Below are 24622 nucleotides of genomic sequence, written 5' to 3' on the forward strand. Positions count from 1 at the left end.
ATTTGTTTTCTGTCAAACACTTTGAGCATTTGATTGAGCCAGTTGGGTCAGGTTTGCACTTTTTCGGCTCTTCCATTGGTTCCATTGCACCAAGCAAGCTCAATCAAGTGCAGTCAAGGTACACTATATATACAAGAGTATGTGGACACCCCTTTAAATGAGTGGATTCGGCTATTTCAGCCACACCCGTTGCTGACAGTTGTATAAATCGAGTACATAGCCATGCAATCTCCATAGGAAATCATTGGCAGTAGAATGGCCTGACTGAAGAGCTCAGTGACTTTCAACGTGGCACCGTCACAGGATGCCGCCTTACCAACAAGTCAGTTTGTCAAATATCTGTCCTGCTAGAGCTGATGTTATTGTGAAGTGGAAATATCTAGGAGCAACAACGTCTCACAAAATAGGACTGCCGAGTGCTGAAGCGCGTAGCGCGTAAAAATCATCTGTCCTCGGTTACAACACTCACTAGCGAGTTCCAAACTGCCTCTGGAAGCAACGTCAGCACAAGAACTATTCGTCAGCAGCTTCGTGAAATGGGTTTCCATGGCCTGGCAGCCACACACAAGCCAAGATCACCATGCGCAATGCCAAGCGTCGGCTGGAGTGGTATAAAGCTCGCCACCACTGGACTTTGGAGCAGTGTAAACACGTTCTCTGGAATGATGAATCACGCTTCACCATCTGGCAGTCCGACAAATGAATCTGGGTTTGGCGGATGCCAGGAGAACGCTACCTGTCGAAATGCATAGTGCCAACTGTAAAGTTTGGTGGAGGAGGAATAATGGTCTGTGGGTGTTTTTATGGTTCGGGCTAGGCCCCTTAGTTCCAGTGAAGGGAAATCTTAACGCTACAGCATGCAATGACATTCTAGGCGAAGAGGACTGGCCACCCCTCAGAGACTGGTTCCTCTCTAGGTTTCTTCCTAGGTTCCTGCCTTTCTAGGGAGTTTTTCCTAACCACTGTGCTTCTACATCTGCATTCCTTGCTGTTTGGGGTTTTAAGCTAGGTTTCTGTATAAGCATTTTTTGACTGATCTGCTGATGTAAAAAGGTTGATTTGATTTGTGCTTCCAACTTCGTGGCAACAGTTTGTGGAAAACCCTTTCCTGTTTCAGCATGGCAATGCCCCTGTGAAAAAAGTGAGGCCCATACAGAAATGGTTTGTCGATATCGGTTGTGGAAGAACGAGCAGGTGTCCACATTATGTTGGTAATTTAGTGTACTTTAGGTATGATTTAAGATATTTTTTATTTTAATTTCACCTTTATTTAACCAGGTAAGCTAGTTGAGAACAAGTTCTCATTTACAACTGTGACCTGGCCAAGATAAAGCAAAGCAGTGCGACACAAACAACAACACAGAGTTACACATGGAATAAACAAGCGTACAGTCAATAACACAATAGAAAAAAAGAAAGTCTATATACAGTGTGTGCAAATGGCGTGAAGAGGTAGGCAATAAATAGGCCATAGTAGTGAAGTAATTACAATTTAGCAGATTAACACTGGAGTGACAAATGAGCATATGATGATGTGCAAGTAGAGATACTGGTGTGAAAAAGAGCAGAAAAGTAAATAAAAACAATATGAGGATGAGGTAGGTAGATTGAGTGGGCTATTTACAGATGGACTATGTACAGATGCAGCGATCGGTTAGCTGCTCTGACAGCTGATGCTTAAATTTAGTGAGGGAGATATAAGTTTCCAGCTTCAGCGATTTTTGCAATTCGTTCCAGTCACTGGCAGCAGAGAACTGGAAGGAAAGGCGGCCAAAGGAGGTGTTGGCTTTGGGGATGACCAGTGAGATATATGACATTGTATGATTTATGTATATCATTTTCATAAAGAAATTAGGCTCCTCTTTTGTTCTCAATGCAGAAAGGGGGTTTGAAGACCATGAATATCTAGTGGAGCCTCTTTCTGCATGGACACGTGACAGTAAAAACAAAATCATTTTCCTTCTGAGACCCAACAAATATCTCTTCTTCAAGGACCCCCAGGTGAGTACAGTAGACAACAGGGCACCAAACATTAAGCACCAAACAGAAGAAAATAGACTGAATCAGGGAGAAATTACCTGGACTTTTCCACCCCCCAAAAATATATATTTTTTCTGTTGCAAAGCTCTTTAAAACGTTTTCCGTTGTGTGCCCATATGAACATGACCCAGAGTTCACACAAAATAGTGAAGTTAACTGTGCTTTCTAATTTAAGCCAATGATCTGTCTCTACTTCTCCCAACTTTTACCAAACAAAATAATGGTTTAAGTAGAGACAAACTGGAAACCAAGCTTTTTGTTTTAGTTCCATTATTTATATCCTTGTGCTGACATTGTCTTTTCACTTTCTTTTCACGTCAACTTCAAGATATTCTACCTATGGAAGAAAGACCAAAAACATATTAATGAGATAAAAGAAAGGCATAAGGAACTTCTGATAAAGGTGAGTTATCACAAACACACCTGTAGTCTTCTCTGTAGCCTATACAGTACACACATTTACTGTACCAATATTTTGTTGTTCCTCTTGAGAAAATCAGGCTTATCCAAACCCTCAAACACTTCTTCACACCTTATTTTTTATTTCTGAATCCAGGAAAATTTTGATGGGCCTTCTCTCATCGTCCCAGACCTGGAGGGGCTGCTGTATCTGAGAGAGGACGGCAAGAAATCGTGGAAACGTCGCTACTTCCTGCTCAGGGCATCTGGGATATATTATGTGCCTAAAGGAAAGACAAAGGTACAGGAAGTGAAAGGAGTACCAAGGCACTCTAAATATAATTTATAAAATGCCTTTATTTGTATGGCATGTTCAATGGAAACAAAGATTATAAACCCAGATGCGTTTTGGCTGCATGTCCTTCGTCACAGCAAGTTGAGTAAACAGCTTGTCAATAAATAGTCTTGCACATACAGTATATTGTATAGGCAGTTTATGAACTAATATAAAAACGTATAGTATTCAGACCCCTTGACTCTTTCCACATTTTGCTACATTACAGACTTATTCTAAAATTGATTACATTTTAAAAAATCCTCATCAATCTACACACACTACCCCACAATGGCAAAAACTTTCTACAAATATATTAAAAATAAAAAACAGGAATACCTTATTTACATAAGTATTCAGACCCTTTGCTATGAGACTCAAAATTGAGCAAAATTAAGGTGCATCCTGGGGATGTGAGCAAGATGTGAGCAAGATGTGACCAAGAACCCGATGGTCACTCTGACAGAGCTCCAGAGTTCCTATGTGGAGATGGGAGAACCTTCCAGAAGGACAACCATCTCTGCAGCACTCCACCAATCAGGTATTTATTGTAGAGTGGCCAGACGGAAGCCACTCCTCAATAAAAGGCACATAACAGCCCGCTTGGAGTTTGCCAAAAGGCACCTAAAGGACTTTTAGACCATGAGAAACAAGGTTCTCTGGTCTGATGAAACCAAGATTGAACCGTTTGGCTTGAATGCAAAGCGTCACGTCGAGAGGAAACCTGGCACCATCCCTATGGTGAAGCATTGTGGTGGCAGCATCATGATGTGGGGATGTTTTTCAGTGGCAGGGACAGAGAGACTAGTCAGGATCGAGGCAAAGGTGAATGGAGCAAAGTAACTCTGCAGCACCCAACCAATCAGGCATTTATGGTACAAACAGTGTAGTTATTCCCTCCACAAGGCAATCAAACAAGCCAAATTTCAGTGTGGAGACAAAGTGGAGTCGCAATTCAACGGCTCAGACACGAGATGTATATGGCAGGGTCTACAGACAACCACGGACTACAAAAGGAAAACCAGCCACGTCACGTACACTGACGTCTTGCTTCCAGACAAACTAAACACCTTCTTTGCCCGCTTTGAGGATAATACAGTGCCACCGACGCGGCCCGCTACCAAGGACTGTGTTCACTCCTTCTTCGTGGCCTACATGAGTAAGACATTTAAACGTGCTAACCCTCGCAAGGTTGCCAGCCCAGACAGCACTACTAGCTGCGTCCTCTAGCATGTGCAGACCAGCTGGCTGGTGTGTTTACGGACATATTCAATCTCTCCCTATCCCAGTCTGCTGTCCCCACATGCTTCAAGATGGCCACCATTGTTCCTGTACCCAAGAAGGCAAAGGTAACTGAACTAAATGACTATCGCCCCGTAGCACTCACTTCTGTCATCATGAAGTGCTTCGAGAGACCGGTCAAGGATCATATCACCTCCACCTTACCTGTCCTCCTAGACCCACTTCAATTTGCTTACCGCCCCAATAGATCCACAGACGATGCAATCGCCATCACACTGCACACTGCCCTATCCCATCTGGACAAGAGGAAAACCTATGTAAGAATGCTGTTCATTGACTACAGCTCAGCATTCAACACCATATCACCCTCCAAGCTCATCATTAAGCTTGAAGCCCTGGGTCTCAACCCCGCCCTGTGCAATTGGGTCCTGGACTTCCTGACAGGCTGCCCCCAGGTGGTGAAGGTAAGAAACAACATCTCCACTTCGCTGATCCTCAACACTGGGGCCCCACAAGAGTGCGTGCTCAGCCCCCTCCTGTACTCCCTCTTCACCCATGACTGCATGGCCATGCAGGCCCCAACTCAATCATCAAGTTTGCAGACAACACAATAGTAGTGGGCTTGATTACCAACAATGACGAGACAGCCTATAGGGAGGAGGTGAGGGCACTCAGAATGTGGTGTCAGGAAAACAACCTCTCACTCAACATCAACAAAACAAAGGAGATGATCATGGATTTCAGAAAACACCAGAGGGAGCACCCCCCTATCCACGTCGATGGGACAGCAGTGGAGAAGGTGCAGAGCCTCAAGTTCCTCGGCGTACACATCAAGGACAAACTGAAATGGTCCACCCACACAGACAGTGTGGTGAAGAAGGCGCAACACCGCCTCTTCAACCTCAGGAGGCTGAAGAAATAGGTCACCTAAAACCCTCACAAACTTTTACAGATGCACAATTGAGAGCATCCTGTCGGGCTGTATCACCGCCTGGTACGGAAACTCCACAGCCCACGACCGCATGGGTCTCCAGAGGGTGGTGCGGTCTGCACAACGCATCACTGGGGGTAAACTACCTGCCCTCCAGGATTCCTACAGCACCCGATGTCACAGGAAGGCCAAAAATATATATATTTTTTCCTTTATTTAACTAGGCAAGTCAGTTAAGAACAAATTCTTATTTACAATGACAGCCTAGGGACTGTGGGTTAACTGCCTTGTTCAGGAACAGAATGACATATTTTTACCTTGTCAGCTCGGGGATTTGATCTAGCAACCTTTCGGTTACTGGTCCAACACTCTAACCACTAGGCTACCTGCCACCCCCAGAAAGATCATCAAGGACAACAACCATCCGAGCCACTGCCTGTTCACCCCGCTACCATCCAGAAGGCGAGATCAGTACAGGTGCATCAAAGCTTGGACGGAGAGACTGAAAAACAGCTTCAGTCTCAAGGCCATCAAACTGTTAAAATAATTGGCCACTTTAATAAATGGATCACTAGTCACTTTAATAATGGCACTTTAATAATGTTTACAAATCTTGCATTACTCATCTCAAATGTATATACTGTATTTTATACCATCTATTGCATCTTGCCTATGCCGCTCTGTCATTGCTCATCCATATATTTATATGTATATATTCTTATTCCATTCCTAAACTTAGATTTGTGTGTATTAGGTAGTTGTTGTGGATTTGTTAGATATTGCTGTACTGTCGGAACTAGAAGCACAAGCATTTCGCTACACTCGTGCTAACATCTGCTAACCATGTGCATGTGACCAATAAAATTTGATTTGAAGTAAAGAGAGATCCTTGATGAAAACCTGCTCTGGAGCGCTCAGGACCTCAGACTTGGGACGAAGGTTTGCCTTCCAACAGGATAACAACCCTAAGCACATAGCCAAGACACCGCAGGACTGGCTTCGGGACAAGTATCTGAATGTCCTTGAGTGGCCCAGCCTGAGCCTGGACTTGAACCCCATCGAACATCTCTGGAGAGACCTGAAAATAGCTGTGCAGCGACGCTCCCCATCCAACCTGACAGAGCTTGAGAGAATCTGCAGAGAAGAATGGGAGAAACTACCCAAATACAGGTGTGCCAAGCTTGTAGCGTCATACCCAAGAAGACTCGAGGCTGTAATCGCTGCAAAAGGTGCTTCAACAAAGTACTGAGTAAAGGGTCTGAATACTTATGTAAATGTGTTATATCAGTTTTATATATATATATATATATATATATATATATATATATATACACACACACACACATTTTCAAAAATGTATAAACAGTTTTTGCTTTGTCATTGTGTGTAGATTGATGGGGAAAAAACAATGTAATCCATTTTAGAACAAGCCTGTAACAACATAACAAAATGTGGAATAAGTCAAGGGGTCTGAATAGTTTCCGAATGCACTGTATATGTTGTGTCTGAAAAACGCTTAAAAACAATTGGCTCAGGAAGTCCACAGTGCACACATTCATTCAAGTTGGGACTTTTCAGACTAAAACACTGCTCTATGAAATCCTTACTAACTGGATCTCCAATGATATGATCCATATCGTCGTTGTCTGATGAAAACCTAGGAACTCCATTTGTTACCAATTTTCATTATTTAATTTTTTTCTTGAAAGCAGTAACAACCTTCAATGTACTCTGAACATTTCATGACTTTAGGATCAAGAAAATAGTTTCTGAATTTCATAATTGTGTGTTCGTTAATGGGAAAATATGTTAATTTTCACAATTTCCTGAAAAGTCTCTATTTTAGAGATAATATGTTTTCATCAGACAGCGACGATATAACCTGAATAAGTAGACTTTAGGTTTTCTCATGTTTTTCTTCCTTGGCAGACATCCAGGGACCTGGCGTGCTTCATTCAGTTTGACAAAGTTAATATCTACACCACCACTGATTACAAACAGAAATACAAAGCACCAACTGATTTCTGCTTCATCCTCAAGGTAGGCCATCCATCTTGGAGGAAAGATTAACAAATGTTATCAGTTTGTCACAGTGGACATTTGTCTTCTGCTCTTCTCCAATCGACTCGCTGAGGTAACAGACGGGGTAACACACACACACACACACACACATCTTTGACAGGCTGGCTGAAGTCACAGTGCAATGGTCCTGGAGCACTTTTGGGGGTTTAAACTAGGTTCAGGGTTTAGACTAACTGGGTGGAAAGTCAGTGTCCATGTTTGGCCCATTTAGTGTACTGAAGCGCAAATCGATTTGTTGAAAACTATTTGAAGACTGATAGTCAGATGTTATGGGAAAAATATATTTCCACCTCAATACTGTACATTTGCAACATTTAAAAATGCTAAGTTTTGAGGGCCAGCAGGGAAGAAAATAAGCTGAACATAATTCTGAATATTTGCATGTTTAAATACAGGGGGGGAAAAAAGTATTTGATCCCCTGCTGATTTTGTACGTTTGCCCACTTACAAAGAAATGATCAGTCTATAATTTTAATGGTAGGTTTTTTGAACAGTGAGAGACAGAATAACAACAACAAAAAATCAAGAAAAACGCATGTCAAAAATGTTATAAAATGATTTGCATTTTAATGAGGGAAATAAGTATTTGACCCCTCTGCAAAACATGACTTAGTACTTGGTGGCAAAACCCTTGCTGGCAATCACAGAGGTCAGACGTTTCTTGTAGTTGGCCACCAGGTTTGCACACATCTCAGGAGGGATTTTGTCCCACTCCTCTTTGCAGATCTTCTCCAAGTCATTAAGGTTTCGAGGCTGACGTTTGGCAACTCGAACCTTCAGCTCCCTCCACAGATTTTCTATGGGATTAAGGTCTGGAGACTGGCTAGGCCACTCCAGGACCTTAATGTGCTTCTTCTTGAGCCACTCCTTTGTTGCCTTGGCCGTGTGTTTTGGGTCATTGTCATGCTGGAATACCCATCCACGACCCATTTTCAATGCCCTGGCTGAGGGAAGGATGTTCTCATCCAAGATTTGACGGTACATGGCCCCGTCCATCGTCCCTTTGATGCGGTGAAGTTGTCCTGTCCCCTTAGCAGAAAAAGACCCCCAAAGCATAATGTTTCCACCTCCATGTTTGACGGTGGAGATGGTGTTCTTGGGGTCATAGGCAGCATTCCTCCTCCTCCAAACACGGCAAGTTGAGTTGATGCCAAAGAGCTCCATTTTGGTCTCATCTGACCACAACACTTTCACCAGTTGTCCTCTGAATCATTCAGATGTTCATTGGCAAACTTAAGACGGGCATATATATGTATTCTTGAGCAGGGGGATCTTGCGGGTGCTGCAGGATTTCAGTCCTTCACGGCGTAGTGTGTTACCAATTGTTTTCTTGGTGACTATGGTCCCAGCTGCCTTGAGATCATTGACAAGATCCTCCCGTGTACTTCTGGGCTGATTCCTCACTGTTCTCATGATCATTGCCACCCCACGAGGTGAGATCTTGCATGGAGCCCCAGGCCGAGGGAGATTGAGAGTTCTTTTGTGTTTCTTCCATTTGCGAATAATCGCACCAAATGTTGTCACCTTCTCACCAAGCTGCTTGGCGATGGTCTTGTAGCCCATTCCAGCCTTGAGTAGGTCTACAATCTTGTCCCTGACATCCTTGGAGAGCTCTTTGGTCTTGGCCATGGTGGAGAGTTTGGAATCTTGATTGATTGCTTCTATGGACAGGTGTCTTTTTTACAGGTAACAAGCTGCGGTTAGGAGCACTCCCTTTAAGAGTGTGCTCCTAATCTCAGCTCGTTACCTGTATAAAAGACACCAGGGAGCCAGAAATATTTCTGATTGAGAGGGGATCAAATACTTATTTCCCTTATTAAAATGCAAATCAATTTATAACATTTTTGACATGCGTTTTTCTGGATATTTTTGTTGTTATTCTGTCTCTCACTGTTCAAATAAACCTACCATTAAAATTATAGACTGATCCTTTCTTTGTCAGTGGGCAAACATACAAAATCATTTCCCCACCACTGTATAGGCTAGATGTGTTCGACAGGAAGTTGTGCACTGCACTACTTTAACATATTGGCATTGCACCACCCACACCACCACACAGACAGACCCACATGTTTCCAATGGTGATCTCTAAAGGATCACACAAAACCAGCTGTTATGTGGAACGAGAGAGACTGAGAATACAAGACAGACAGAGAGACAGACAGGGGTCAACTTAAAATGACCTAATGTCAATCGTCAAGGAGGAGGCATTTTAATAAGGAATATTTTCCATACCCAGAATAGGACTTGCTCAGACAGAACGAAAGCAGGGGGAAGTGAGGTCTTAGTTGGTTGAAGTGCAAAGCAGCTCTGACATGCTGGGTTGTGGTTTCCCTTCAAAATAATGTTTGGGGTCAGTATTGAGAACCTTGCAACTTGGTTAAGCTGTGTATGATGGTCTTTACTACACCAACTACAATTTACCGCTCAGCCCCCATGTGCTCTCCAGAACTGGATTCAAATGCTATTTGAAATCTTTCTAATACTTTGAGTGTTTGCTTTAGCCTGCTTGGAGTGCCAGAAGGGCAGGATTTTCCCTTTTTGCTATTATTCTATTGGCTCCATTGTGCCCGGCAAGCTAAATCAAGCCCAGCTAAAATATTTGGAATAATTTGCCATAGTTCGTGAACCCAGATCTGCCCCCATGTTCTCTTTACAGTTACACCTCACATTTTCAGGAAATTAGTTAAGTTTATGATAGTGGTGGTTCTCATGGTAAGGTCACACCAGCAAGGAAATGAATGTAGGTTCATGAAGTTCGCAATAATTAATTTATATCAACGATGATCTATTATATTGACAAGATAGTCGACTGACTGCTCCAACAATGGAAATACATTTATTTAATCTTTATTTTATCAGGGAGTCATACTGAGACCAAGGTCTCTTTTACAGATGAGCCCTGAATAATGTAAATTACAGAAAATACACACATCAATATAAATACAAAATGCAAGCAGAAAGAACAAAATTCAAACACATTCATCAGTGATATGGTCCCCCAATCAGCCTTCTGAATTGCCCTAGAGGCACCAAAACATCAAATTTAAGAACATTTCGAAGATTGTTCCACAAATAAGGTGCAAGAAAACTAAAAGCTGATTTACCTAACTCAGTAGAGACCAAAGGAATTTCCAGAGCTAACTATCCCTGAGACCGGGTGTGGTAACTCGTATGTCTAAAGTTTAGTAAAGATATTAGGTACAGTGGGACTTTTGTAAAAGGGCTTTATAAAATGGTCGCCCGTAATAAAGTGCACTACGATAAACTGCATCTAACAGCTTTAAAAACCTCTCTGGGCCAGTGGGACGCTTGCGTCCCACCCTAATCAACAGCCAGTGGAATCGCGTCATGCTAAATGCAAAACCTCATAAATGCTATAACTTCAATTTCTCAAACATATGACTATTTTACACCGTTTTATAGATACACCTCTCCTGAATTGTCCGATTTCAAAAAGGCTTTACAGCAAAAGCAAAACATTAGATTATGTCAGCAGAGTACCCAGCCAGAAATAATCACACAGCCATTTTCAAAGCAACTAGCATGCATCACAAATACCCAAAACACAGCTAAATGCAGCACTAACCTTTGACAACCTTCATCAGATGACACTCCTAGGACATCATGTTACACAACACATGCATTTTTTGTTCGATAAAGTTCATATTTATATATAAAAACAGCATTTTACATCGGCGTGTGCCGTTCAGAAAATCTTTTGCCTCAAATGCTTCCGGTTTATTAGCGCTACAATTTACAAAATTACTATTCGAAAACATTGTTAAAATGTAATATTGTCAGTCAAAGACTTATAGATTAACATGTCTTGAATGCCATCTCTTTGCCAGATTTAAAAATAACTTTACTGGGAAATCACACTTTGCAATAAATGACGTGGTATGTCCAGAAAAATTGTCTAGGCTATACATGTTTTGAGCCATCTTGGAACGATCAACCATCAAAAATAATATTGTAAATAATCCCTTACCTTTGATTATCTTTATCAGAAGGCACTTCTAGGATTCCCAGGTCCATAACAAATGTAGTTTTGTTCAAAACAGTTAATAATTTATGTCCCAATAGCGTTAGCGCGCTCCGAAGGCTAGTGAAAATGTACCGTCTGCGTCTGACTTGTCGTCAGGAATGAGCAAAAAAAATATATTTAAGTTCGTTCAAACATGTCAAACGTTGTATAACATAAATCTTTAGGGGCTTTTTCAACCAGGGCTTCAATAATATTCCATTGGGATGGTTGCATTGTCTTTCAAAACGTTTCGAAAAGGGAGAGTACCCATGGGCGCCGACGTCACAATGGTAATGGCCCATTTCCTGTGACCAAGGTAAACATCCTCTCTTTCAGTCAATTTTGATGGTAGGAGGCTAAATGAATCGCAAGCCACTGTGTGTTTCAATGGCAAATGTTTGAAGTGATATCCACACATCAGATTTCAGTTTCCTGTCAGGATTTGTCTCAGGGTTTTGACTGCCATATGAGTTCTGTTATACTCACAGACACCATTCAAACAGTTTTAGAAACTTTAGGGTGTTTTCTATCCAAAGCCAATAATTATATGCATATTCTAGTTTCTGGGCAGTAGTAATAACCAGATTAAATCGGGTACGTTTTTTTATCCGGCCGTGCAAATACTGCCCCCTAGCCCTAACAGGTTTTAATGAAGTGGCAGTTGCGTCCATATAGATGATGTCACCATAGTCTAGGACCGATGGGAACGTTGATTGAATAATCTGCTATCTACTATTTAGTGAGAGTCAGGTCCTATTTATATAGAAGAGCACATTTTTATTCTCAGCTTATTAACTAACTCCTCCATATGCTTTTTAAAAGACAGCTTTTCATCTATCCAGATGCCCAGATATTTATTAGCAGGGACACGATCAATATGGACACCATCCAAAGTACATAAGTTTAAATCAGAGTTATTTTTATGTGCTCTAGAGAACAACATATGCTTAGTTTTACCTGCATCCAATACTAATTTCAGGTCAATAAAGTGTTTCTGTAATACAATGAAGGCAGACTATAGTTCAGATAGAGCCTGGTCAACCGTGGGAGCAATAGCATACACAACAGTATTATCGGCATACAAGTGTAGGTTACAGTTTTTTTTACAGACAAGTCGATATTGCAAATGCAAACAGTAAAAAGTACAGGACCCAGAATCGACCCCTGCGAGACACCTTTTGTGATATCCAGGAAACCTGATTTAACACCATCAGTAGATAGATCAATGAGTTCTATCTGTCAAGTCATTTTTTAACCAGTTACATGCAGCCTGGTCTAGGCCAATTGAGGAAAGCCTTGGAATTAGCAGTGAGTGATCAACAGTATTGAAAGCCTTTTACAGGTCAATTAAGAGGGCAGCACAATGTTGCCTTTTATCCATACAATTAACCGTATTATTTATTACTAGGGATGCAGCAGAGATAGTGCTATGACCTGGCGTAAAACCTTACTGATGTACAGTACCAGTCAAAAGTTTGGAAACACCTACTCATTCAAGGGGTTTTCCTTATTTATACTATTTTCTACATTGTAGAATAATAGTGAAGACATCAAAACTAAGAAACAACACAAATGGAATCATGTAGTAACCAGAAAGTGTTAAACAAATCAAAATACATTTTAGATTCTTCAGTAGCCACCCTTTGCCTTGATGATAGCTTTGCACACTCTTGGCATTCTCTCTACCAACTTCACCTGGAATGCTTTTCCAACAGTCTTGAAGGAGTTCCCACATATGCTGAGCACTTGTTGGCTGCTTTATCTTCACTCTGAGGTCCAACTCATCCCAAACCATCTCAATTGGGTTGAGGTTGGGTGATTGTGGAGGCCAGGTCATCTGATGCAGCACTCCATCCCTCTCCTTCTTGGTCAAATAGCCCTTACACAGCCTGGAGGTGTGTTGGGTCATTGTCCTGTTGAAAAACACATGGGATGGCGTACAGATGGGATGGCGTATCATTGCAGATTGCTGCGGTAGCCGTGCTGGTTAAGTGTGCCTTGAATTCTAAATAAATCACTGACAGTGTCATCAGAAAAGCACCCACACACCATCACACCACCTCCTACATGCTTCACGGTGGGAACTACACATGCAGAGATCATCCGTTCACCTACTTTGCATCTCACAAAGACACTGCGGTTGGAACCAAAAATCGAAAATTTGGAGTCATCAGACCAAAGGACAGATTTCCCCCGGTCTAATGTCCAATGCTGGTGTTTCCTGGCCCAAGCAAGTCTCTTATTTTTATTAGTGTCCTTTAGTAGTGGTTTCTTTGCAGCAATTCGACCATGAAGGCCTGATTCATGCAGTCTCCTCTGAACAATTGATGTTGAGATGTGTCTGTTACTTGAACTCTGTGAAGCATTTGTTTGAGCTGCAATTTGCGGTGCAGTTAACTCTAATTAACTTTATCCTCTTCTGGGTCTTCCTTTCCTGTGGCGGTCCTCATGAGAGCCAGTTTCATCATAGCGCTTGATGGTTTTTGCGACTGCACTTGAAAAAACTTCCAAAGTTCTCGAAATTTTACAGATTGACTGACCTTCATGTCTTAAAGTAATGATGGACTGTCATTTCTCTTTGCTTATTTGAGCTGTTCTTGCCATAATATGGACTTGGTCATTACCAAATAGGGCTATCTTCTGTATACCACCCTTACCTTGTCATAACAACTGATTGGCACAAACGCATTAAGAAGGGAAGAAATTCCACAAATTAACAAGGCACACCTGTTAATTAAATTGCATTCCATGAAACTGGTTGAGAGAATGCCAAGAGTGTGCAAAGGTGTCATCAAGGCAAAGGGTGGCTACTTTGAAGAATCTAAAATATATTTTGATTTGTTTAACACTTTTTTGGTTACTACATGATTCCATCTGTGTTATTTTATAGTTTTGATGTCTTCACTATTATTCTACAACGTAGAAAATAGTTAAACTAAAGAAAAAGTATTGAATGAGTAGGTGTGTCCAAACTTTTGACCGGTACTGTACATTTAGAGTACATTTCTTAGATAAGAAAGGTCTTAGCTGAGAATTAATCAAGGATTGTAACATTTTACCTGGGCAAGAGATTTTAGAAATAGGGCAATAATTATTTAGGTCACAAGGGTCATCATCTTTATGAAGGTGGAGTACATTGCCCGCCTTCCAAACCTTGGGGATAGTACCAGATAATCGTCATGTTAAAAATATGGGTTAATGATTCAGCAATCAGCGGGGCAGAGAGCTGCAACAGATATGGATCAAGCATATCAGACCTAGATTTTCTTTTTTACATCAATCTTAATCAAGGCATCTAGCACATCACAGATAGTAAATTGTTGAAATGAAAACAAAGATTCACTAGAAATTGAAGGGTTAGCCATTGAGTCAGCTAGAGGCTGGCAGAGGGAAAAGCAGTTGATTGACGTCAATTAAACCACAGTTTCTCTTAGATAAAAAGCCTGCTGAGAGAAAATGATGAAAAGCATCACTTATTCCATTCTTCTCAGTTATGATGCCAGAGTCAGATAGATTAGGCAGGGAAGAAATGTTCTAGAGCCAACTCAGGGTCAGTAATACAGGAGAGTGGCTAAATCAGAAAAGAACATGTAATGTAAAATCACTTGAGGAGAATCTTAATTAAACAAGGATTAGTATTTTTCTGTACTATACTATAGGACAATGATCACTGAGATCATATGCAAATACTCTACTAGGCAAATATTTATGGGGCTTATTAGTGAGAATTAAATCAATCAATGAGTTCACAGGGTTTCTCACATTTAGCCGTGTGCATTTTGAGATCAATTGAGTCAGACTAAAATCAATGCATATACTCTTAAATTGATCTGTGGCCGGTGATAGCCAATCCAGACTCAAATCCCCTCAAATGACCAACTCCAAGGACAAAAAAAGTGTTAAACACTCAGCTATACCACCAATAACGTCTGCCATGGCAGCAGGGGGGCGGTAAATCCCATTAACAAATAAATGTGTATTCTGGTTTATGGACACATCTACAACCAGGAGCTCAAATTTCTTGGGAAGAGAAATATCTGAAGATTGACACTCCATGAAATTAGATTTGACATATATGGCCACTCCTCCCCTTTCTGTAATCTGTCACACCTAAATACATTATAATCATTTACTTCAATGTCTTTATCAGTTACAGAACCATTTAACCATGTTTCCGAGAGAACCTGTTCCCAAATGTCAATTGTGTCCATTTTTTCAATCATACTTCGCACATTTAGGTGCATTAGCCCAAGCCCCCTACTAGATTTAAAGTCTGGGGGGTATTCAGCTCATTCCCATAAGAGCTGACAGGCATAGGGTCATCTGCAGCTATTTGTTGAGTGAGCTGAGACTTTGCCAAGGTCCCTGGCCAACCACATGAGAGCAGAGTAGACTGAGCATTTGACAGACATCCCTCAAGTCACTGGATGCAGGGGCTGGAGTGGGAACTGGGAGAGCAGTGTTGGCAGAGCTCAGTCCACCCTGATGAAGCTCCCGCCAATGCTCCATTATGGGTGTGCACAGGAGGCTTTGGTGTGGCTAATTTTGCAGGGTTGGGGCTGCCATGGGGGGGAAGAAGTGTCCCAGGCCTGTCCTGGGAATGGGAGTAGGGAGGGTAACCAAAACTAGCTTGGGAGGGAGGTTGTAGGGGGAATTGAGGGTGGTGTGGAGGGCAGTGTGACTGGCAAAGCTCCAAACTCTCAGCACATGAGGGCTGATGATGTGAATGATACTTGGTGTGGACTGCATCAACACTACCATCCACAGTGTTTTGCCACACCCTAGGGTAGTGGTCGGTGCTGTGTAGAGCTGGGCAGTTGAGGTGGGCCTAGTCTGATAGAGCTGTGCTGTGATGGGCCGGGTCTGGTGGATCTGTGCTGTGATGGGTCAGGTCTGGTAGAGCTGTGCTGTGATGGGCCGGGTCTGGTAGAGCTGTGCTGTGATGGGCCGGGTCTGGTTGAGCTGTGCTGTGATGGGCCGGGTCTGGTAGAGCTGTGCTGAGGCGGACCTAGTCTGGTAGTATGAGAAGGAGGTTGTAGTGGGAATTGAAGAGGGTGGTGTGGAGGGCAGTGTGACCCCCGATGCTCCAAACTGTGCATGGGGCCACTGACTGTTTGCGGCTTGGGCATCGCTCAGTCTATCTGCATGCAATTCTTGGGAGAGAAGTGGTGTAGGGTGGTGTGGGGGGCAGGGTTGCTGGCTGTTCTTCTATCTCTATAAGGCGCCACCGGATTCAGGTCTAAAGGAGTGTCTTATTTGTCTCAGGGAGTTGGTGGGTGAGGTGGACTGGCCACGCAGAGCAACATCCTTTAAGACTGTCTCTTTGTACAGGTATACATTGTCATAAAGACAGTGCAGGCTGAGGGTGGAATAGTGAGCCATAGCACACAGTCCCGAGAGAGGCTGGCATTTACCCTCTGGATGGTGGCATTATTGAAATTCTCTCCTCTGGAGCAGGGTAGATATTACTATCTTTGCAAGGGGTAAGATGGTGGAGGCCCTGTCTATCAGTCCCCTTAGTGATGTGGCCACCCTCTCATGTTGGGCACGCAGGTCATTGGTCCCCAGGTGTGAGTGATGATATGGCTTGGTGAGCAAGCTGGGCCACAGTCATGAGCTCCATAGCTCTCAATTCAACTCAATTTCAATTCAAGGGGCTTTATTGGCATGGGAAAGATATGTTAACATTGCCAAAGCAAGTGAAGTAGATAATATACAAAGTGAAATAAACAATAAAAATGAACAGTAAACATTACACTCACAGAAGTTCCAAAATAATAAAAGGCATTACAAATACAGCGTTGTAACGATGTGCAAATAGTTAAAGTACAAAAGGGAAAATAAATAAAAATAAATCTGGGTTGTATTTACAATGGTGTTTGTTCTTCACTGGTTGCCCTTTTCTTGTGGCAAAAGGTCACAAATCTTGCTGCTGTGATGGCACACTGTGGTATTTCACCCAGTAGCTCTCTCTGTTGTGGGGCACCATAACTTTGACACCTTTTTATTTGGGAAAAGTTTATTCTCTATATAAACTTTCCATTTGAGTCCATCATTAATATAATATCTGGTTTTTCGTCAAGTCTATGGAGGATGGCAGGAGTGATGGGAGTAATTACAGGCCGTGAGATGGGCATGGAGATGGTCAGCTGGGTTGGTGCATTTGTTGGTTGGGTTGGTTGGTGGGTTCTGACTCAGCTGTTGGCCTGGTCCTGGGTTTTTGTGTGACTCTTTGTAGATGGATGGTGGTGGCTGAGAAATTCCTGCCTTAGCTCATGTACTGTAGCTCCTTCTGGAGGTCGTGCATGTGGCTGGTGTTGTCTGTGCTGGACAGTTCCTCTCTAAGAGTGCGCACTTCCATCCTGAGAGCCTGGTTGTTCTCCTCAACATTTTTCATTGCACACTGCAGCTCCTGGATCTCACCCCTATGCTGACGCACCAGGCTGATCTCCTCTATATGATGCAGGTGTCACGTGTGAGAGAGGCATGATCAGGGCTGTGTCTGCTGCAGGCGAGGGAGGGAGAGGGACACTGGGGACTACATACTGGGGAACAGAGGGAGTGGAGGCTGTTGTAGGTAGTGAGAGTGGAGCGGTTTTAAGTTCAGCAACAAGAGGTTTTATTTGGTCGAAGTAGTGGACAAATTGATCCAGACTGGCCTCCGAACCTTGATCCATCACAGTGCCGTTGTTATGAATATGAATGTTACATTTGAGGGTGGAATCAATGTACAGTTGCCTCATTGTTCTGTTTTCTGACATTTTAAGGTCTTATGGAGAGCTGTGTGCCAAGCATTAGGATCATCCATGTAGGACAAAAGGTCTCCTTTAATTTTCCTGTTCACTTTTAGGATGAAGTCTCTGGGGATTCTCTTCTCTTAGCAATTTCTTTTTGAATTTCTTTTTTCCTGACTCACTCGTAACATTTTCAGGATACGTGATGGCAAGGTCTCTGAAACAACGCTTAGAGAATGCATCCATATTCATCTCCATGGTGACCTGTTTTAACAATCCACTCTGCTCTAGAATGATGTGAAGTGCTTACTTGATGAAAGTGCTTATTTAAAAAATGCACCTGTAGATAAATGCACTTTTAAAACAATGCACATTTTATTAATAATACAAATAAAGATATTGAATGTGTTTTTCAATGAAACAACACATTACACATAAATTAAGATACTCTCTCAATGTTCGGAATGTTTCTACCTCCTTTCAAAGTGCTATTTTGCTTGTTTGTTCGTCTGAATGCTTGTTTCACTATCAAGGCCTGAACTATCCTCCAGAAATCCTCTCTTTCTCTCTCTGTTGGTTTTGTTTTCTTATATATGTCCTAATTCTTGTTGTTGTCCTTGTTGGGTTTATGGTCCTCCTATCCGATTCCTTCCTTGTGTTGCCTGATGATTCAGCAGGGGAGTCTAGCAAGAACCAAGTCGATAAATGTCTCAAAATCACTCCAAACTATTTACACAAAAGAAAAGTATCTTCCAGTTCTTCTAGATTGGCAGAAGACAGCAACGCAAAAAAATTATAATTCGTTTTTACAAAATTGCAATTTAAGTGCTGCTGCTCATGGCATTGGTTGCTAGGAGATGAATGTCCACAAAGGAGGACGGCAGGCAGGAGGAGGTGAGATCAGGTGGGAACGTTCTAGCTAATGAGAGGGCAGATACGTGTGTAAACAACAGACACAACTCTGATATAAAATATTTTTTCTCAAAGTTGTCACGAGCATCCACTTATCAGTTCATTTGTAAAAACCTAAACATTACGAAAGTTCTATTGGATCAAATAAGCTTCACGTAGCAAATTAGCAATAAATGTTGTGGACCAAATATGACAGTCTCTCATAGACGTCCATACAAAAAAATCCCCACTTGGTCTTATTCTAAACTAATGGATAAGGCAATGGCCTTCTAAGCCAGGGATTGTGGGTTCGAGTCCCATCTGGGGTGGATGAAGGCAGTTTGGGAAAGAAGAACAGAGTTCATGTAACAAAGATGTTGAAGCTATTAGCCTTCCCTGTAGCTCAGTTGGTAGAGCATGGTGTTTGCAACGCCAGTGTTGTGGGTTCGATTCCCACGGGGGGCCAGCACAGGAAAAAAAAAAAAATGTATGAAATGAAATGTATGCATTCACTACTGTAAGTTGCTCTGGATAAGAGCGTCTGCTAAACAAGACCATGGTGATTGCCTACAGAGCTGTGAAGGGAACGGCACCTCCATACCTTCAGGCTCTGATCAGGCCCTACACCCAAACAAGGGCACTGCGTTCATCCACCACTGGCCTGCTGGCCCCCCTACCCTCTGAGGATGCACTATTGTAAAGTGGTTGTTCCACTGGATATCATAAGGTGAATGCACCATTTTGTAAGTCGCTCTGGATAAGAGCGTCTGCTAAATGACTTAAATGTAATGTAAATGTAAATGACTAAAATGTAAAATGTTAACCCCATTCACCAGTGGTGGCTGGTGGCACTTTAAATCGGGGGACGGCTTATAGTAATGGCTCGAACGGAAGTAATGGAATAGTATAAACACATAGTTTCCTTGTGTTTGGTACCATTCCATTCACTCCATGCCAACCATTATTCTGAGCCGTCCTCCCCTTACCAGTCTCCTTTGCCGAACCTACTACGTAAATTCACCTAAGCTTTGTCGTTTTAGTTCTCCTAACCTTTTTCCATAAATGAACCTAACCTTTATCGTTAGTTCCCCTAACCGCCAATGTAAATGCTCCCCATAATTCTAATTTGTTGTTACAGTGCAGTGTTACTATACCTGCTGATTCAAGATGTATGATAAGTTACATTATCCAAACCGTATGCTATTCCAATCAAATCAAATTGTATTAGTCACAAGCGCCGAATACAAAAGGTGGAGACCTTACAGTGAAATGCTTACTTACGAGCCCCTAACCAACAGTGCAGTTTAAAAATATACAGATAATAAAAGTAACAAGTAATTATGTAATGGCATTGCCAGGTGAGACATGATACTGTACGTCCTATAATTCGAATGATATTGTACGACCACTATTACATTCATAATGTAACCTAAGTAACTTAATATATCATACTAAATTGAGTGCCACAGATTTATGTACAGAATAATATGAATTGCCCTGAGACCACATTGGAAATATTTTATATTTATGTTAATTCATAAGTATATGGACAGTATGGTTTTCCCATGTTTGACAGGCACTTTGGTTGCTTTTCAATATTGGTTGCTTAATATTTATGTCAGTTACTTGCAGAACCACGTCTGACAATGATCTGTTTTTAAAGGTACATTATAGCAGTTAACTTAAGTTGCTGTTTACCTTGAATTTTAGCATATTTAAACTGTATGGTTGATAACAACAACATATGACCAGAATTCTTTTCTGTCCATTTTGGAGAAAAAATTATTCCTCACCAGTGTCCCTAAACTCTTAGAAAAAAGTGTTCCAAAAGGATTCTTCAGCTGTCCCAATAGAAATAACCCTTTTTGGTTCCAGGGAGAACCCTTTTTGGTTCCACGTAGAACTCTCTGTGGAAAGGGGCCTACATGGAACCCTAAAGGGTTCTACCGGGAACCAAAAAAGATTATTCAAAGGGTTCTCCTATGGGGACAGCCAAAGAACCCTTCTAGTAAAAAAATTGTTTATCTTCAAATTTGATTTCAAACAGGCAACAAAGCTATGGTTCAAATTAGGGCCTTTATTTTTTACTCACCATTTATTTTGTGTGTATGATAATGTTCAGGCATTCTTAACATGAACGAGAAAGGTTCTTAATGTGAGAGGGTTTGAGAACATGGTAGTGCAACCCACATGGATGTAAGCATTTCGTTGGACAGTGTATACAATGTGTATCCTGTACATACGACTAATCAAACTTGAAACATGGTAGTGCAATACAAATAGTGCTCCTCTAATGGCTTGACTCATGTGAGCATTGGCTGCCCCCTGTTGTCTATTTGATGAACTACAACAACAACAAAAATACTGGACTACTTGAACAAAGACGGCGCAGTGAATCAAGCATCAATACAGTATTTTGTGACATACATTGCATGCACAGGAGATGTTGCGCTAAGAGCAGAGATTACCATCAATACCATTTGTTCTGTTCTTTTCCCCAAAGCATCCTCAGATCCAGAAGGAGTCCCAACACATCAGATTCCTGTGTTGTGATGATGAGCACACTCTCTCCCTCTGGGTCAACTCCATCAGAGTAGCCAAGGTCAGGCTTTATTAATACTCTTTTCCTACTATCTTGCCAACCTGAGCTGTACTGTGCAGGCTCAGTTATATTCTTTTCACATTATTCTTTCCAGTATGGTCCTAGCAACTCCCACATGAAAAAAAGACTATAGTATACTATGGTATAAATACTATAGTATTCACTGTAGTGTTTTTGCGGACTAAAGTCTGCAAAAACACTACAGTGAATACTGTAGAGAAGAGCACAAGCTCTTTTACAATGACAGTAAAGAGTTCAGAGCTTGTGCTCTTCTCTATAACCTGTAGGAAACACAACATATTGTCTTTACTTGGAATGTAGGTTTCTCAGGTTCCATTTATTTAATATTAGGTTTTGGTTGAATATCTGATAACATTCAGTATCAAAAATATGCAAAAGTAGGGAAAATTCAAAAAGGGGCAAATACTTTTTCACTGCACTGTATGTTGTGTGTACCTATTGTATCTATCTTTGTTTAGTATGGGGCCATCCTGTACAAGAACTACCAGATGGCAGTGAGGAGAGCATCAACCATCAGCTCCACTCTGCACCTGACTAGTCTGCCTGCCTCCAGCCCTTCCACACCTACTGTGCACAGAGGTGATACAATTACACACATACAGTTGAAGTCAGAAGTTTACATACACCTTAGCCAAATACATTTAAATTAATTTCACAATTCCTGACATTTAATCCTAGTAAAAATTCTCTGTCTTAGGTAAGTTAGGATCACCAATTTAATTTAATGTGAAATGTCAGTATAATAGTAGAGAGAATGATTTATTTCAGCTTTCACATTCCCAGTGGGTCAGAAGTTTACATACACTCAATTAGTATTTGGTAGCATTGCCTTTAAATTATTTCACCTGGGTCAAACGTTCCGTTTGTAGGCCTCCTTGCTCGCACACGCTTTTTCAGTTCTGCCCACAACTTTTGTATGGGATTGAGGTCAGGGCTTTGTGATGGCCACTCCAATACCTTGACTTTGTTGTCATTAAGCCATTTTGCCACAACTATGGAAGTATGCTTGGGGCCATTGTTCATTTGGAAGACCCATTTGCGACCAAGCTTTAACTTTCTGACTGATGTTGCTTCAAATGTTGCTTATACATCCACATCATTTTCCTTTCTCATGATGCCATCTATTTTGTGAAGTGCACCAGTCCCTCCTGCAGCAAAGCACCCCCACAACATGATGCTGCCACCCCCGTGCTGCCCGGTTGGGGTGGTGTTCTTCAGCTTGCAAACCTCCCCCTTTTCCCTCCAAACATAATGATGGTCATTATGACCAGAGGACATTTCTCTAAAAAGTATGATCTTTGTCCCCATGTGCAGTTGCAAACCGTAGTCTGGCTTTTTTATGGTGGTTTTGGAGCAGTGGCTTCTTCCTTGCTGAACGGCCTTTCAGGTTATGTCGATATAGGACTCGTTTTACTGTGGATATAGATACTTTTGTACCGGTTTCCTCGAGCATCTTCACAAGGTCCTTTGCTGTTGTTCTGGGATTGATTTGCACATTTTCGTACCAAAGTACGTTCATCTCTATGAGACAGAACACGTCTCCTTCTTGAGCGGTATGACGGCTGTGTGGTCCCATGGTGATTATACTTGCTATTCATCTGTACTATTGTATGTACAGATGAGCGAGGTACCTTCAGGCGTTTGGAAATTGCTCCCAAGGATGAAGCAGACTTGTGGAGGTCTACAATTTTATTTCTGAGGTCTTGGCTGATTTATTTTGATTTCCCATGATGTCAAGCAAAGAGGCACTGAGTTTGAAGGTAGGCCTCGAAATACATCCACAGGTACACCTCCAATTGACTCAAATGGTGTCAATTAGCCTATCAGAAGCTTCTAAAGCAATGACATAATTTTCTGCAATTTTCCACGCTGTTTAAAGGCACAGTCAACTTAGTGTATGTAAACTTCTGACCCACTGGAATTGTGATACAGTGAATTATAAGTGAAATAATCTGTCTGTAAACAATTGTTGGAAAAATTACTTGTGTCATGCACAAAGTAGATGTCCTAACTGACTTGTCAAAACTATTGTTTGTTAACAAGGAATTAGTGAAGTGGTTGAAAAATGAGTTTTAATGACTCCAACATAAAAGTGTATGTAAACTTCTGACAACTGTACGCACATCCTTATGGGGACCAAAAATGTATTCCCTTTCAAAATCCTATTTTCCCTAAACCTTAACCTTATCATAACCCCTAACCTTAATCCTAACCCTAATTCTAAAATAGCAATTTTCCTCCTGTCTGAATTTTCCTTGTTTTACTATCCTTTTGAGGATTTCTGGTACCCACAAGGATAGTTAAACAAAAACCACACACAAATGGAATATAATATGGTCAAACCCAAAACATAATCTAAATAATAAATATTGTTTTCCTTTCCTCAGCAAATGGACACACCTCTCAGGAGGACCTCCCTGAACCTCCCCCAGACTTTATTCCCCCGCACCCTCCTGGTTGGGGCTCTGGGGTCTAGGGAAGGAGCTCCACCCCCTCAATGCACAACCATGACTATCATAGGACATTCTCAATCTACCTACAGACAGGCCCAGTCTACATGGACAATGCTTGCTGAAATACAACCCTCTGGAGGTGAAGGGCCCTGCTCCAATAAAATGCACCCTTCCTTCTTTGAAGTAACTGATCTGAAAATACATGATTGGACAATGGAATGTAGTGAAGACATTTCCAAACCATTGACTGAGGGGGCAGGTACAGTAGCCTAGTGGTTAGAGTGTTGGCCCAGGAACCAAAAGGTTGCTGGACCGAATCCCTGAGCTAACAAGGTAAAACAATCTGTCATTCTGCCACTGAACAAGGCAGTTAACCCACTGTTCCCTGGTAGGCCATCATTGTAAATAAGAATTTGTTCTTAACTGACTTGCCTAGTTAAATAATATATTTATATTTTTAACTGATGATGCATGTTCTTGGGTTATTTATGTGTTGAATATAGCAGAATTAATAAGACCTAAAAGGCTAGATTCAATCAGATCAAGCGTTAACCGGGAAAGGCCGACACCCACATACAGATGTTTTGGCAGTGTCAGAGGTGGAACAGCATTGGAGGCATCAAATCGGTGAGCAGCTGCTCTTGCGATCACTGTCACGAAGCCACATCCACCCCACTCGGATTAAAGTTCAGAACGAGAAAATCTAGGCTATATAGAAATAATTATGCTCAAATTGAAAAATCATTAACCTAAATAATGAGGATTTCTATCATCCTAATCGAGGTGTAGATTACATCTCACATTCCAGTGTTTGAAAACAAGGCTTTCTGTTAAATGCTACTCCGTGTAGCCAATGGTAATGTCCT

At 41.7% G+C, this 24622-nt stretch overlaps 1 protein-coding gene across 1 annotated transcript in view; it reads left to right on the forward strand.

The window, feature by feature from the left end:
- The window catches only part of LOC106568696 (amyloid beta A4 precursor protein-binding family B member 1-interacting protein), a 34332-nt gene extending 10400 nt beyond the window's left edge, over window positions 1-23932 (forward strand). Inside the window, exons 7-13 of the mRNA XM_014139262.2 lie at window positions 1880-2001; window positions 2369-2443; window positions 2597-2740; window positions 6876-6986; window positions 21184-21282; window positions 21762-21882; window positions 23691-23932. Of these exons, the coding sequence (XP_013994737.2) occupies window positions 1880-2001; window positions 2369-2443; window positions 2597-2740; window positions 6876-6986; window positions 21184-21282; window positions 21762-21882; window positions 23691-23779 (761 nt within the window). The 3' untranslated portion in view covers window positions 23780-23932. The remainder of the gene's footprint in view (window positions 1-1879; window positions 2002-2368; window positions 2444-2596; window positions 2741-6875; window positions 6987-21183; window positions 21283-21761; window positions 21883-23690) is intronic.
- The last annotated feature ends 690 nt before the right edge of the window (window positions 23933-24622 follow it).

Source organism: Salmo salar, chromosome ssa14 (genome assembly GCF_905237065.1).
Source record: "Salmo salar chromosome ssa14, Ssal_v3.1, whole genome shotgun sequence".
Classification (NCBI taxonomy): Eukaryota; Metazoa; Chordata; class Actinopteri; order Salmoniformes; family Salmonidae; genus Salmo; species Salmo salar.